Below are 13,634 nucleotides of genomic sequence, written 5' to 3' on the forward strand. Positions count from 1 at the left end.
AGCAGGTAAAGGTGATTGAGTGCTGTCGAGCATATTAACACTCTCACCTTTTGATGAAATGATTGATTCTGTTACGAACTCACTTGCTTTCGCACATACACTCTCTGAGACAGAGCTATACATTCTCGGTTTAGCTTCTCAGGCGAATAAAACTTCGAGGGAGTTTGTTATATAAAAATATGATGCCGCAGTGCCATTAAATGGGTTTAAAATCTGACCAGGCAAAACAGAAATGCTCACTGCAGGCTACAGTGATCATCTCTATCTAAAATTAAAGCAAAACACACAACAAAAGTTACATAATTACCGCTGATTTCACTTGCCTAGCCATTAATCCAACAATAAACAACCTGTACTTGTTTATCCAGATGCTTGAGTCATAAAATTCCCTCGGCTTATCCAACAAATGCATTTAAAATACGGATCCGAAAGCAAAATGAGAACCAGACAGCAGAGTACAGATACAAAGAAATGAGTGGTGAAAAGTTGCACTATACACACATTTTCTATGGCAGGAATGGAAATGCAATCTATTATATTCCACATTCTGTTGTTAAACACAATGTAGAAGGCGAATTTGGGCAAATTCAGATGTTAGACTTGTTAAATGTGCTTTTCACCCCTGATTTATCTACTGTTATTCTTTCATAAAACTATTCATTTTAATAGAAAACAAGAAATGAATGGGTTAAACAAATAAACAAACGAACAGCAGGGAGAAGGATGCTCTGCCTTTGCATTCTGGAGGTCAACAAAACATTTTGGAGGTTCGGTTTTTCTTTTTTTTTTCCATGTTTTTTTTTTGCCCATAAAAATCCACAGGAACTTAAGTGTTTTAAAACAAAATCCTCTCTCAAAGATATTGGTCCCCGTAGGCTGAGTTTAAGCGGCATCACAGAGGAGTGCGTATGAGGACATTTTCCCCCTCTCATGTTCAATATTGAACAAAAGCACCGACCCCAGTGCTGCATATCCATCTTTAGAAAGGGGGAAAAGCACCCCTCCTCTATGGGGAGCTCGTCAGAGCCAGAGGTTGTTCAGGCAGGGATCTCTTGTTTTTGTCTTTATAAGTTTTTGAAAGGGTTCTTTTGAGCTCCCTGGTTGGATTATATCATTTTCATGTTAAATTTCCGAGGGGCATCGGCGCCGCTGCTGCTCATCCCAGCGTCCGATTTGCGCGGGACGTACTCTATCTCAATGTTGTGTTTGCTGTTGCCTTTGCCTCTGCTCCAAAGAAAGAGCAGAACCAGGCAGAACAGAACCACACCCAAGAAGGATATGAAGCCCATAGTGGTGGCGATGATTAGCGTCTTTATATCAAACGGGAACGGGACTGTTGCTCTCGTCCCATTGGCTCCGTTGTCGTTGGGTTGGTTGGAGATAAACGCCAAGGTTTTGTTGGGTTGGTTGGGCCAGTCTGGTGAGTAACTGTGGACGTGCAGGTGGGCCAAAGCGGTGTCATTTCCACCAGCATTGCTGGCAATGCACACATAAGTCCCATTGTCCTGAATCTGAGCATAGCGCACCTCCAGGGTGCCATCTGGGAAAACAGTGAGCCGTCCTATCGTTTTCGTGGTGATGAACTGTTTCTGTGGGGAAAGCCACATGATGACGGGAGTCGGGTCTCCGTCCGCTTGACACACAAAGTGGATGGTGGTGCCTTCATCAACGAACTTCTGCTGTGGTTTCCGGTCTCGGATCCTAGACTTGCGACACGTGAAGTAATTGGGCTGAAGCACGTCAGGAAAGTCCTTGAACTCTTTTCCTTGAACGAACTCAGGTGAGGAGCAAGTCGGCTGCTGGCGGTTGAAGTTGAGCCTCCAGCGACGTCGGAAAACCCAAAGCAGACGGCAGTCACAAGCCAGCGGGTTGTCATACAATGCGAGGGTCTCTAGGTTCCCCACTGAATGGAACACAGCCTCCTCCAGGGTGGTAAGGGCATTACTGGAGACATTGAGGACTTTCAGGTAGTTTAGTCCTCTGAAGGAATAGGGCTCGATCATTATCAGTCGACCGCCCACCAGGTGGAACTCCTGCAGTCTGAGCAGGTCATGGAGCCGGTTGCCCTCGATCATCTGGATGGGATTGTAGGACATGTTGAGGAAACGAAGATAAACCAGGTGTCGCAAAGCCAAATATGGAATCGATGTCAAGTTTGCATTAGTGATCGTTAGTGAGGTAAGATTCAATCCATACAAGCAGTTGGTGGTCATGGTATCCAGGTAGGGCCAGTTGGCGATCTCCAGGACTTTCAGACGGTAGAGCCGCTTGAAGCTGTAATCTCTGATGCTGTTGATGTTGAGGTTTCGCAAGCGCAGCATAACCAAGCTGTGCAGATGCGTGAAGGCCTCTGTCGGGACAGAGGTCAGGTTGCATCTTTCTAGCGTAAGCTGCTCCAAGCTACTGAGGCCATGAAATGCCCGGTGGGATATGAAGACAAGGTCATTATCCCCAACCTCCAGAGAGCGCAGGTTGTAGAGGTCCTGGAACATGTAGTCCAGCAGAATTACGATCTTATTTTCACTGATGTCCAGCTTTGTTAGGTTACTGAGGCCTGTGAACACTCCCAACTGGATGAGCTTAAGCTTGTTGCTGCGTAGTCCCAGAGTCTGCAGGCCGTAGAGGTTGTTAAAGGCGCCGGGCTCAATGGCCGAGATGGTGTTTTCATTGAGCTCCAGCTCTTCCAAGTGCGGAAAGGCAGAGAACTCATCTGGGTTGATGGTTTTGATTCGATTCTTGCTGAGGTCCAGGAGTCGTGTTTCCGACGGGATTCCCTCTGGAACGGACATCAGCTTCTTGCGGTGGCATAAGACCGAGCGCTCCTGAGCGTTGCACTCGCAGCGTGATGGGCAGCCCGTGGCAGAGCCAGACAGCACTGTGCCCAGCATCAAGATTAGAATGGGCTGCCAGCATGCCACCAGGAAGCTGTGCCCACTCACTTCCCCTGCTACCATCCTACCGGTTACCTGCACAGATGGAGAAAAGAGAAAAAGTGCACCGAGTTATAAAATATGAAATTCAAGGCATCCAAATCAATAAACAATTATACTGCACATTATATTGACTAAACCTTCTAATGTGTTATTTTCTTTGGCGAGCAGAATACGGCTCTAAAACATGAGACAACTGTGTACTTATTGAATACTGTTAATTGAAAGAACGGAGGGAGTAAAAGTGTGATTTACTAAGAGTTTTACTAATATAGCAGAAATCATTTTCCATTTCCAAAGTGTCAACCTATGTGTTTCATATGGTAGCTTTTTCCACCATTGCAATTCTGACTTTTTTTCTCGCAATTGGGAGTTTATATCTCAGACTTCTGACTTATTTTCTCAGAAATGTAAGTTTATAACTTGCAATTGCGAGTTATAAAGTCCAATTCTGAGGAAAAAAGATACTTTTTTATATCTCACAATTTTGACTTTTTCTCGCAATTGCGAGTTTATATCTCACAATTCTGACTTCATAACTCATAATTCTGACTTTATAACTCGCAATTGTAATATAAAGTCAGAATTGCGAGATATAAACTCAAGATTCTGAGAAAAAAGTCAGAATGGTGAAATATAATTCGCAATTTATATAATATATTATACTGCAATTTATATAATATAAACTCTGACTTTATAATATAAACTCTGAGTTCAAGTGGCTCATGAACCGATCATCTCTTCTTACTAGTTTATAACACCAAATAAACATGAATGAACATCAGAAGGAATGTTGTTTCAATCGCGGAAAGACGTCAGTACACACCATTTTTCATTTTCAACTCCTGACTGCTTTGTCGGACAAAATGGCGGATTTGACGTTATGATTGGTTAGATCGCCTGTCAATCAAACTCCAGAGAAAGGGTCAATTGGAGGGTCAATTTATATCACGCAATTCTGACTTTGTTTCTTGCAATTGCAAGTTTATATCATGCAATTGTGTGAAAAAATGTCAGAATTGTGAGATAAAAAGGTCGCAATTACCTTTTTTATTTTTTATTCAGTGGCGGAAAAAAGCCTCATACTTTCATCACATTATAGGCTCAAAAACTACTGCATTATTGACTGTTGGATTATTCAGAACTGTGAAAAGGAAGAGCCAATGGTGTGTACTTGCATAACTGCACGAATTGGCACTTTTGGATTCAATCTCCTTTGTTTTGACCCCGGCTAGTTCAACTTCAAAGGCTTTTAACACACAGTAGCACTCATGCTAACTGAGCTCAGGGACTTGACTTGGAATCCATTGCAAGGGTTACATCACCATCATAAGATATTTATGAATCCTCTAAACCTCTGGTGCACCTAACACAGCTGAGTAGTGAGTTAGAAGGCTGTTGTCACAACCTGACTTTTCGCTCTCAAATCCTGTGAGTGTTCACACTTCAATGTATGGGATCCATCTGAAAGGATGGCACAGAGGCACATGTGTGAATTTATCCACAATTTTCAAGGAGAAATCCACTTCACGGGAAGTCAGCAGGCGCACACATAAAACCGCTAGCGTATACCATCTGCGAGACAGACTAAAAGATGAGACGTTGGTTTAAGACAGATCTGAAACACTCTCTGATATCTTACTAAAATACATGCTGACCATTTAAATCTGTACCGAGAGATTCTAATGCTTCCTGACTAGTGTTAATTTTGCCAGCTATTTTTAAATTGAGTCTTAGTCCTGTGTCAAATGTACTTTTTAGTTTTTATCATATTTAGTCAGCTGACTAAAGCAATTTAGTCATGCTGCATAAAGGTTAAATTGATAATCCCGATAATTTTGCTCAAAATTATAATCACAACGATTGTAGTCATTTGAGAAATGTATTTTTACATTTCATCAGAATTATTGCACTTTCACCTATAAGCAAAAATCAAGAGAATTTCAACCCATATGGATGGTTTATTTTACCTCATCTAGCTTTGTGATTTATTGGCAAAAAAAGCAAAAAAAACAAAAAAAAGAATTTGCATTGTCCCACAGAGGTTGCAAAAGTCATCACTTCAGTTCATCACTAAGGATTGATCGCAGATTTAGTCGCAGCAAACAGACCGACTGAATGAATTTTATCTCAAAAGGAGATCGCAAAACTCCAGCTTACTTGTTTGTTGGTGTTTTCAGTGTTTTTTCAGATCATCTGTGCTTCATAGTGTAGAAAGAGCGTGTGCGCATGGTTGCCAGATTTCAAAGATTAAGTAAAACAGGGTAGAAAACGTGTTCTAAATTTAACAGAAAAGCTCTGATTGGGGGATTTAAATTCCAGAAATCTTGCAACCGCTAGCATGAAAGCTTGTAGAGGCTTGTTAAAAAACAGTCTGTAATTTTTGTCTTCTCTCTTTTACCCAACAGAAAAACAAAGGAGTGATTTTTTTTTAACTACATTTTAGTTTCATCTTTTTTCATCAATATATGTTACATTATTTTAATCTCTAAACTGTTAAGATTATTTTAATCTCTATTTATTTTTCCTTTGCCCCATTCTCAGTGTCTTTCACCACATCAAAGAAAATTCAGGCAGATAATACTTAATGTTCAATATACGACTGTATGACACTCATTTTATCTCAAATGATGATCGCTAAAACCAATCTTACTCTTGTTTGTTGGTGTTTTCAATGTTTTTTCAGATCCGTAGTGTAGAGAGTGTGAAAATGGTAAATGGTAAAGTAAATATTTTGCCTTTTTTCATCAAGCCTGTTGATATATGTTAGATAATTTTAATCTCTATTTATTTTTCCTGTGCCCTATTCTCTGTCTCTTTCACCACTGAAGGAATTTAAAGGCATGGGAGTGTCATGAACTCGAAGCCAATCCATTCACAAAACCTTCTCAACTTCTACTTCTGTACTTTATCTTTTATGCATGTTTCAGGGGGAGGTGTAGCATCTGTAACAACTCTCCAATTAGAATATACATTACAACATTATATAAGTCTGTATATGGGCAGTTTCTGGCGGAAGGCACCATTTATCCCATAACAGCCTTCTAGGCCCTTCCATATAGACAAAGAAATAGGGACCTTTTCTTGGCTGCTTTCCAAGAAACACACACACACATACAGTGTACATTTAAAACAGATGTTTGATGAAACAAGAACAGCTCTTCTCCTCTCTCACACACTTGCAGCCTTAAAGGTGCAATGTGTAAATTTATAGCAGTATGGTTGCGAATTGCAACCAACGGCTCAGCACTGTGTTCACCCATCCATTTCAAAGCACTTTAGAGAAGCTACGGTGGCCGTCACAAAGACAAAGATGTCAACGTCTGAGGCAGCAGAGTAGCCAGTCAAGCAATGAGGTTTCTCCTTACTTCTAACAAAGAATGGTCTCTGCTTCTAATAAAACAGACACCTAGTACTACTACACCAACGAACATAGTGACGAAACGCGCTCTGTAGAGCAGTTTGTCCATTTAGGGCTACTGTAGAAACATAATGGCGACTTGATATGTAAGGGGACCCGCGGTGTATGAGATAGAAAAGGTTATAAAAACATAACGGTTCATTATGTAAGGTCTTTATAAAGCACTGAAAACATAGTTATGTATATTAGAACCGTCAGAACCGTGTCTCCTCGCAGCAGATTATTTGTGTGACAGAGGGATTCCTGCCGCTGTTTTGACTCCTTTACACATTTTATAAGCGTTTCATGAATTCTCAGCTGGTCAAAATACCACCATATGTAGGTTACGCACATACAACGAGCGCATTTAGCCAAGCACACAGCATTGTTTTGGATGTTCGGTAAGTTCGGTCTCAAAATATAGGCAATACGACATAAACGCCAAAAATGTATTTAGTTACAACATGTAGTACACTATGGGTTCAAATATACACTCTAAAAAATGCTGGGTTAAAAACAACCCAAGTTGGGTTGAAAATGGACAAACCCAGCAATTGGGTTGTTTTAACCCAGCGGTAGGGTTAAATGTTTGCCCAACCTGCTGGGTAGTTTTATTTAACTCAACTATTGTTTAAAAATTACTGTATTGCTTAATTAAAATAAACCCAAAGTATGTTGGAAATGAACATTTATTAATGTTCAATGAATAATTATTAAACAATAAACATTTATTAAATTGCTTATTAATACATTTATATTAATAAACTATTAAATTTATATTAATAAAATATTAAAGCTTATTAATAAACATTCACCTTTTGTCTATTATTGTTGTCTCTAATTGCATCTGGTTTTTAATTTCCCAACTATTTTGGGTTCATTTTAAGCTAGCCATATAGCAATTTTTAGATAATAGTTGGTTTAAATAAAACTACCCAGCAGGTTGGGCAAACATTTAACCCAACCGCTGGGTTAAAACAACCCAATCGCTGGGTTAAAACAACCCAATCGCTGGGTTAAAACAACCCAATCGCTGGGTTAAAACAACCCAATCGCTGGGTTTGTCCATTTTCAACCCAACTTGGGTTGTTTTTAACCCAGCATTTTTTAAAGTGTACTATAAGTAGTATCTAAATACATTTTTTAAATACAGAGATAGTATATTAAAAGTATATTTTAGTTCATATTTCATGCTGTCTCAAAATAGCACAGTTGAGTACACTTAGATGTTCTTCTTAAGAAGTACTAAAGAAGAATTTTTTGTATATTAAGTACAAAATTAGTGCATGAAAATAGAGCACTTTATGAACTTTTTTTCACCTGGGTGTACCTTTAGGTTCAGTGATAAAAATTGCAATCTGAATGCTAAGTGGACCAGGACTAAATGTTTTATTTTGGTCCGGACCAAATGAACCAAGCGAACCGAACTACACGTGTGAACACACCCTAAGAGGAAGCCACATTGCTATCTATTGCCTACAAAGGTAGCATCCAAATGAAACCTCATAAGGGACTCATTCTCATTCGGACTAATTTGGTCAAAGTCCCTTTAAGACAAGTCATTTCACTCGGCGGCCATCTTTGAAACGCCTCTCGGGCATCCTGGGCATCATGCAATATTTTTGAATGGGGAAACATCAAATTCTCCAAAACTGTTAGCCTACGTTACGATTAAATTTCATATTTGAAATCACCAATGAAATCTAACAACAACCGGCTCATAAATTTAGTTTCTAAACGCTCGAATCATGACAAAGAAACTGTATTTTTCAGGTTGGATTAAGCTAATGCGCATGCGCAGACCTAAATGCGCGTCGGAGGCGCGCGTCTGACTGTTTCTATAGAAACCGGTGATTCTAACGGCCGCTTAAATGACGCAATGACTTTACCGGTCAGCGATTGGCTCTTATTTAGAAGGTAGGATTTATTCCGCCATATTGGGCGTTACACTTTCTCCCATTCAAAACAATACGAGTGACACGTCTTGTGTTATTCTATAGTCTTTGATTTGGTTTTAGCATGTTGCTAAGCTAATAACATGATACTTTAACACACATACCACACAGAGCACACACAAAAAGTAGGGTAAACCGATCAAGTATTTAAAATACTTTTCAGTATCTCTTGACTGATCCGCCATCTTTGGATTTCTCACAGAGCTCATTGAAGTGAATTCTGGGGTTGCCTTATCTGGTAATAATACATACAATGCTGCCCTAGAATTCAGCTAAAAAAGCACCTAAGAAAGATGGTAAGTTATTCATAGAGGTTTTTGCATAGAGCGCGCATCTATAACGCCTTAATATGCTCTCTAGGTAGGCATCTCACTTGCTTTTGTAAAAGAGCTCACATCTCCAATGAACGTCAGGTTTACACTTTTTTTTTTCTTTAGCTGTCATGCTATTCTCTACCGACCTGTCGTGACTCTGATTAACCACCTACACTGCACTGGAATCCTTGAGAACATCAAGGCTCATGTTCATTTCCTGTTTGTGTAATGCAACATCCCTGTCGCATGACCATAAATAAGATGTACAACTTGCATTAGGAAGCCTGACGCCAGTGATGATTGCTTTTGCTCTGAAAGACACTGGTAAGTATTATGCTTTGTGATGTTCATATCAGAGATCCGCCACACTTTTGTGATCCTTAAAATTGCTCTTCAGGGAATCACAAATCTTGCACCATTAAAAAGAGTCATTGGTGTGCAGAAGAACTTCTCCCACCCACGCAAACACAAAATACACTGTAAATTTATGTAGATTCAAAAGCATTTCTGAAGAGGCCAATTTGGATTTTTGTTTGTAATTTGCTGATTTGTCATGAATAAACTGCAGTGATCTAACTGTAAGCACCAGTTGTTCATCAGGATCAATAATGAAGCCACCGAAGGGTTGAGTTTGGCTGGAAGCATTCAGCATGTGGCCCAGAGGCACTGTGTTAAACCGTTAGCACTGTTGAGGGGAGGCTGGGTTCAGTTCAAAGCAAATTAAGCAGCCTTCAGTGTCTGCTGCCAAAACCTGAGAACATATGGAAATGTTCTTCACATGAACCTGACATGAAAGAACTATCACCGCTTTCTGGTCAGCAGACTAGCAACAAGCTGAAACATTATTCAGCTAATGATCTGTCTCTGGAAATCTTCTCAAATAGCATTATGTATTATTTCCCAGTGACAAAGAGAAAATAAATGGTTGACCGGCAAGCCCGCCTACTGGAACTCATGTTGTTGGGATCTTTGGCCTTCATTCCCCGTTACATTACTAAAAAGTAGCATGAAATGTAATGACGTGAGTGCATAAAACAATGCAGTGAGGTAGTTTGTACTGTAATGTGGTGAATTAATCAATAAATAATGCAGCAAACTAGTATGTGAAGTAACAGAGAGGCAGAACGTAAAATACACAGTAAGGCAGTGTGTAAACTAAAACAATGAAATGAGGTATTGTGTTTTGTAATCCAGTACAGTAGTGTGTAAAGTAATGCTGGAAGGTGATTTGTAAAGCAACACGGCGAGGCAGTTTGTAATAAACATAATGCGGCTGCATCTTCTCTATTCTGACGTGATTGTATTTCCATCTGTTGCATCATTTACTATTATATATTTATGATACATCTGAATCTATCACAGTGAGACTGTGAATTATTGCAGTCTTGAGCAGGACGGTGTTTCCCAGCGGCAACGATCCCACTTAAAGACGGCAGCTAAATACCTGAGCAGCAGAATCCTCCTCACATCTGTCACTGCTATAAGAACAGCACGCTAAGAGTCTAATCTAGTTCACGATCACTAATCCTACACACCAACACACATTCAGGTGGACTTGTTTCAACTCAGCTTTATGTAGGTCAGTTCGGCACACGGACACCTCACAGGACAAACAAAGTTAAACACACACTTGGACAAGAATAACAACTCCGGCTCATCCGTAAATCAATCTGATTAATTGACTTAATGAAGCTCTGCTGCTACTATGTAGAAGACTGAGTCTTCCAAGTGACTAAATCTCTTGAATCCGTTCACCAAAACATCAAGTACAGTTTTGTTTGCCAAGTCATTCCATGGCCAAAAATCGTTCAGCTTTTAATTATGAATTAATTAGTATTTCTGCATTTTTTTTAAATGGGTTTCTCCTAGTAATATGAATAAATCGAGACTATTACCATATCTTGCTTCATGCTTATACTGAGAAAAAGATCCAAGTAATGTCACACATTTCAGTTTCAGAAGAAATCTCAACAATGTTTCAAAATCTGCTCAGATTTAACAAGATACCAAATCTGCAATCAAGAATCAATGATCTCAATATGAACTCAAATGTTTTTCATCATTTCCAAACTCCAAAAATGATCTGAGCTGCCATTTATTCATTTTTGGCAGTGGCTATTTGCACCTAGTGACAATAGCAATGTATTCTATTTACACTAATGACAATTGACCCTTCGCAAAGACCCGCCCCCCTTAGTTACTGTTGCTTTGTCCGACAAGCCATGGTGCTGTGATGCCACACACAGTGAAAAATACATCACGGAGCAAAGAGGACACTGACAACGCGTCGACAGACAAGACAGATCAGGTTTTTTTTTTAATTTTTTAAGAAATTTTAACAATAAAACCCATTTCATGGCTCTTTAATGTGTCGTGAGAGATCGCTGTAGTGCCTCAGCTCAAGCGGCTCGTGAACTGATCATCTTTTCCTATTAGTTTATTTAGGGTGTCCAAACTCGGTCCTGGAGGGCCACTGTCCTGCAGAGTTTAGCTCCAACTTACCTCAACACACCTGCCTGAAAGTTTCTAGTATGCCTAATTAGACCTTGATTAGCTGGTTCAGGTGTGTTTAATTGGGGTTGGAGCTAAACTCTGCACAGTGGCCCTCCAGGACCGAGTTTGGACACCCCTGATTTATAGCATCAAATAAACATGAATGAACATCAGAAGGAATGTTTCAAATGTGGAAATATGTAAATACACGGCATTTTTTGAGGTTAATCTTCTAACTCATGACTGCTTTGTCGGACAAAATGGCGTATTCGGCGTTATGATTGGTTAGATCGCTTGTCAATCAAACTCCCGGCGAAGGGTCAATAGCGATATGCTATTTACACTAGGTGAAAATAGCGATAGATTCTATTTACACCATGTAAAAGTATCAGTTCTTTGCAATAAGAGTAAATAGCAATTAGATGCTATATATACTTTATATTGGCAGATACTATTTGCACCTCAGTGTTTTTGTACATTAACAGGATGCAATAATATCATAGAGTGTAAATTATTATATTTATTAAAATTATTAGGGCTATCAAAATTAAAAAAAAATAACGCAGATTAATCCATTCCGTATTGACCTTTGAACCTGGAGCCGTTCTAGCCACAATTCGACTGTAAAATGAAGAGGGAGACGACTGCTGCGCTGACGGACAGAGCAGAGCTCCTCCCTTGTGCGCGCTCGTCTTCAAAGTAAGCACCGTCTTTGCACTCTCTCTACCTCACACATAATCTAAATCAACTGACACAATGCTAAAAGTTCGTAAGACCGAATCCATGTTTCACGAGGCGCATTCAGAGAATGTTTTTCCTGAATAACCGTTGGGTGTGAATAGTGCTCAAAAGAACGTCACCTCATCTTCTCTGACAGGCGTCCTGCACGTGCAGTTGAGAAAACCACACTTTCAGTAAACAAAAAGAAAATCCTATCCAGTGGTGAAGTGTTTTCTGTGTTGACAAATCTTTTGCAATGTCCTAATAACAGTCGCGATTCGCACACAACGCGTCAACGTCCACTAATGTCCAATTCGCGACCTAATGACTCATTTGAACAGATTCATTTTAATGAATCATGACAACAACTGATCTGTCCACACGGTCTATAATGAATCATTTACTCGAACAACTCTGAAATGAGAACATAAGTGCGCTTACCCAATTTAGCAAGAGTGGTTTGTAAAATTAGCCTTAATAATCCACAATATTTTCAGGTTATTTAAATGAAAATGTGTAGTAAATTAGGTCTACCTATAAAATCAGTTAGTTTAGACTGGAGTGAGGTGAAACCAGAACAAAGCAAGTTGTTGTTAGCTAGGTGCATTCAATTGTATATGGTAAAAAATTATATTATTAGTTAATATAACTTCTAAATGCTACTTTTTAATACTTTTCAGGTTTAGCAAAAAAGCATCTTCTCTTACAAAGCTATAAAATCACTTTTTTTTTTTTTTTTTTTGCAAAGAGGGCAAGAAAGAATTACAATGAAAGTGACGGGTACTTTACTGTCAGTATCGGGCTCGCAGATCATGTGGGTAGGGCACTTTTTACCGTTTGTGTGGATGACCATGTCTGTCACCACCGAAGACCATTTCTGACCCAGGAAAAACCCTGCATTGATTCATGTGAATTGAAATATTTAATACTTTCACAGAAAAAATTATGTATGCGATTAATTTAGATTAAATAATCACTGAGTATGTAATTAATTAGATTAAAATTTGTAATCGATTGACAGCCTTAAAAATGATTAAATGGATGCTGCCTTATTGGGAGAATAAAAACCCTCCCAACACCTTCCCCTAACCCTACCCAATAAACACTTTTAATATTATTAAACACTCGTTCGCAGTTTATTTCCACTTTTAGATTGTTTTCATTTTTATTGAAAATAAATGTGAGCTCAGCAAAAAGAACTCGCTTTGATCACATTAAAGGCCGGTTCTGCAAGCCTTACTCGCTACTGCTCATTGAATTACGCACGTCTTTTATCAAACTCGAGTTGCCCAACCAGATATAAGTGGGCGGAGCTAGTGTAAATAGCGTTTACCAACACTATTTGCACTACTGTATGTGAACAATTATCTCATTAGTGTCTATTTTAATTTTTCCTTATGATTTTTAAGGTCCAGCAATACTGGCTCAACCAATGGCATGAGTTTTGGGCGGGGCTATCTGTTTGTCTGAGCAATGGAAGACAAGGCAAGTGTTCAGGAAATGCGTTTCATAATTTTTCAAATTCCGTTCGCCGCACAAACGACACACTTCACCTTAGCTACAAAAGAACAACATTTGTGCAACAAAATGTTCCTCAGGGCCTTTTTAAGTCAGTCTCTGAAGGAAGAAATAACCACCAAATCAGTCGCATCTCTGTGCTACAACACAAAGGCTTCATTTCAATGCAAAACAAGTGTCAGGAACGAGATTGTATCATTCACTTAAAACATTCGAGCACAGAACACCGTGTTCAAGACTGAAAGTCTAGAACTCAGAAACACACTCACACACACTCAATCCATTTCCTATGGTCCGTGACTGA

At 39.3% G+C, this 13,634-nt stretch overlaps 1 protein-coding gene across 1 annotated transcript; it reads right to left on the bottom strand.

Moving 5' to 3' along the window:
* Positions 1–1,106: 1,106 nt before the first annotated feature.
* On the bottom strand, positions 1,107–2,954 carry lingo1a (leucine rich repeat and Ig domain containing 1a). Its single transcript, XM_067379980.1, has one exon. The coding sequence runs from the start codon at positions 2,952–2,954 to the stop codon at positions 1,107–1,109; it is 1,848 nt and encodes a 615-aa protein (XP_067236081.1).
* Positions 2,955–13,634: the final 10,680 nt, after the last annotated feature.

This window comes from Chanodichthys erythropterus, chromosome 24 (assembly GCF_024489055.1).
Source record: "Chanodichthys erythropterus isolate Z2021 chromosome 24, ASM2448905v1, whole genome shotgun sequence".
Taxonomy (NCBI): Eukaryota; Metazoa; Chordata; class Actinopteri; order Cypriniformes; family Xenocyprididae; genus Chanodichthys; species Chanodichthys erythropterus.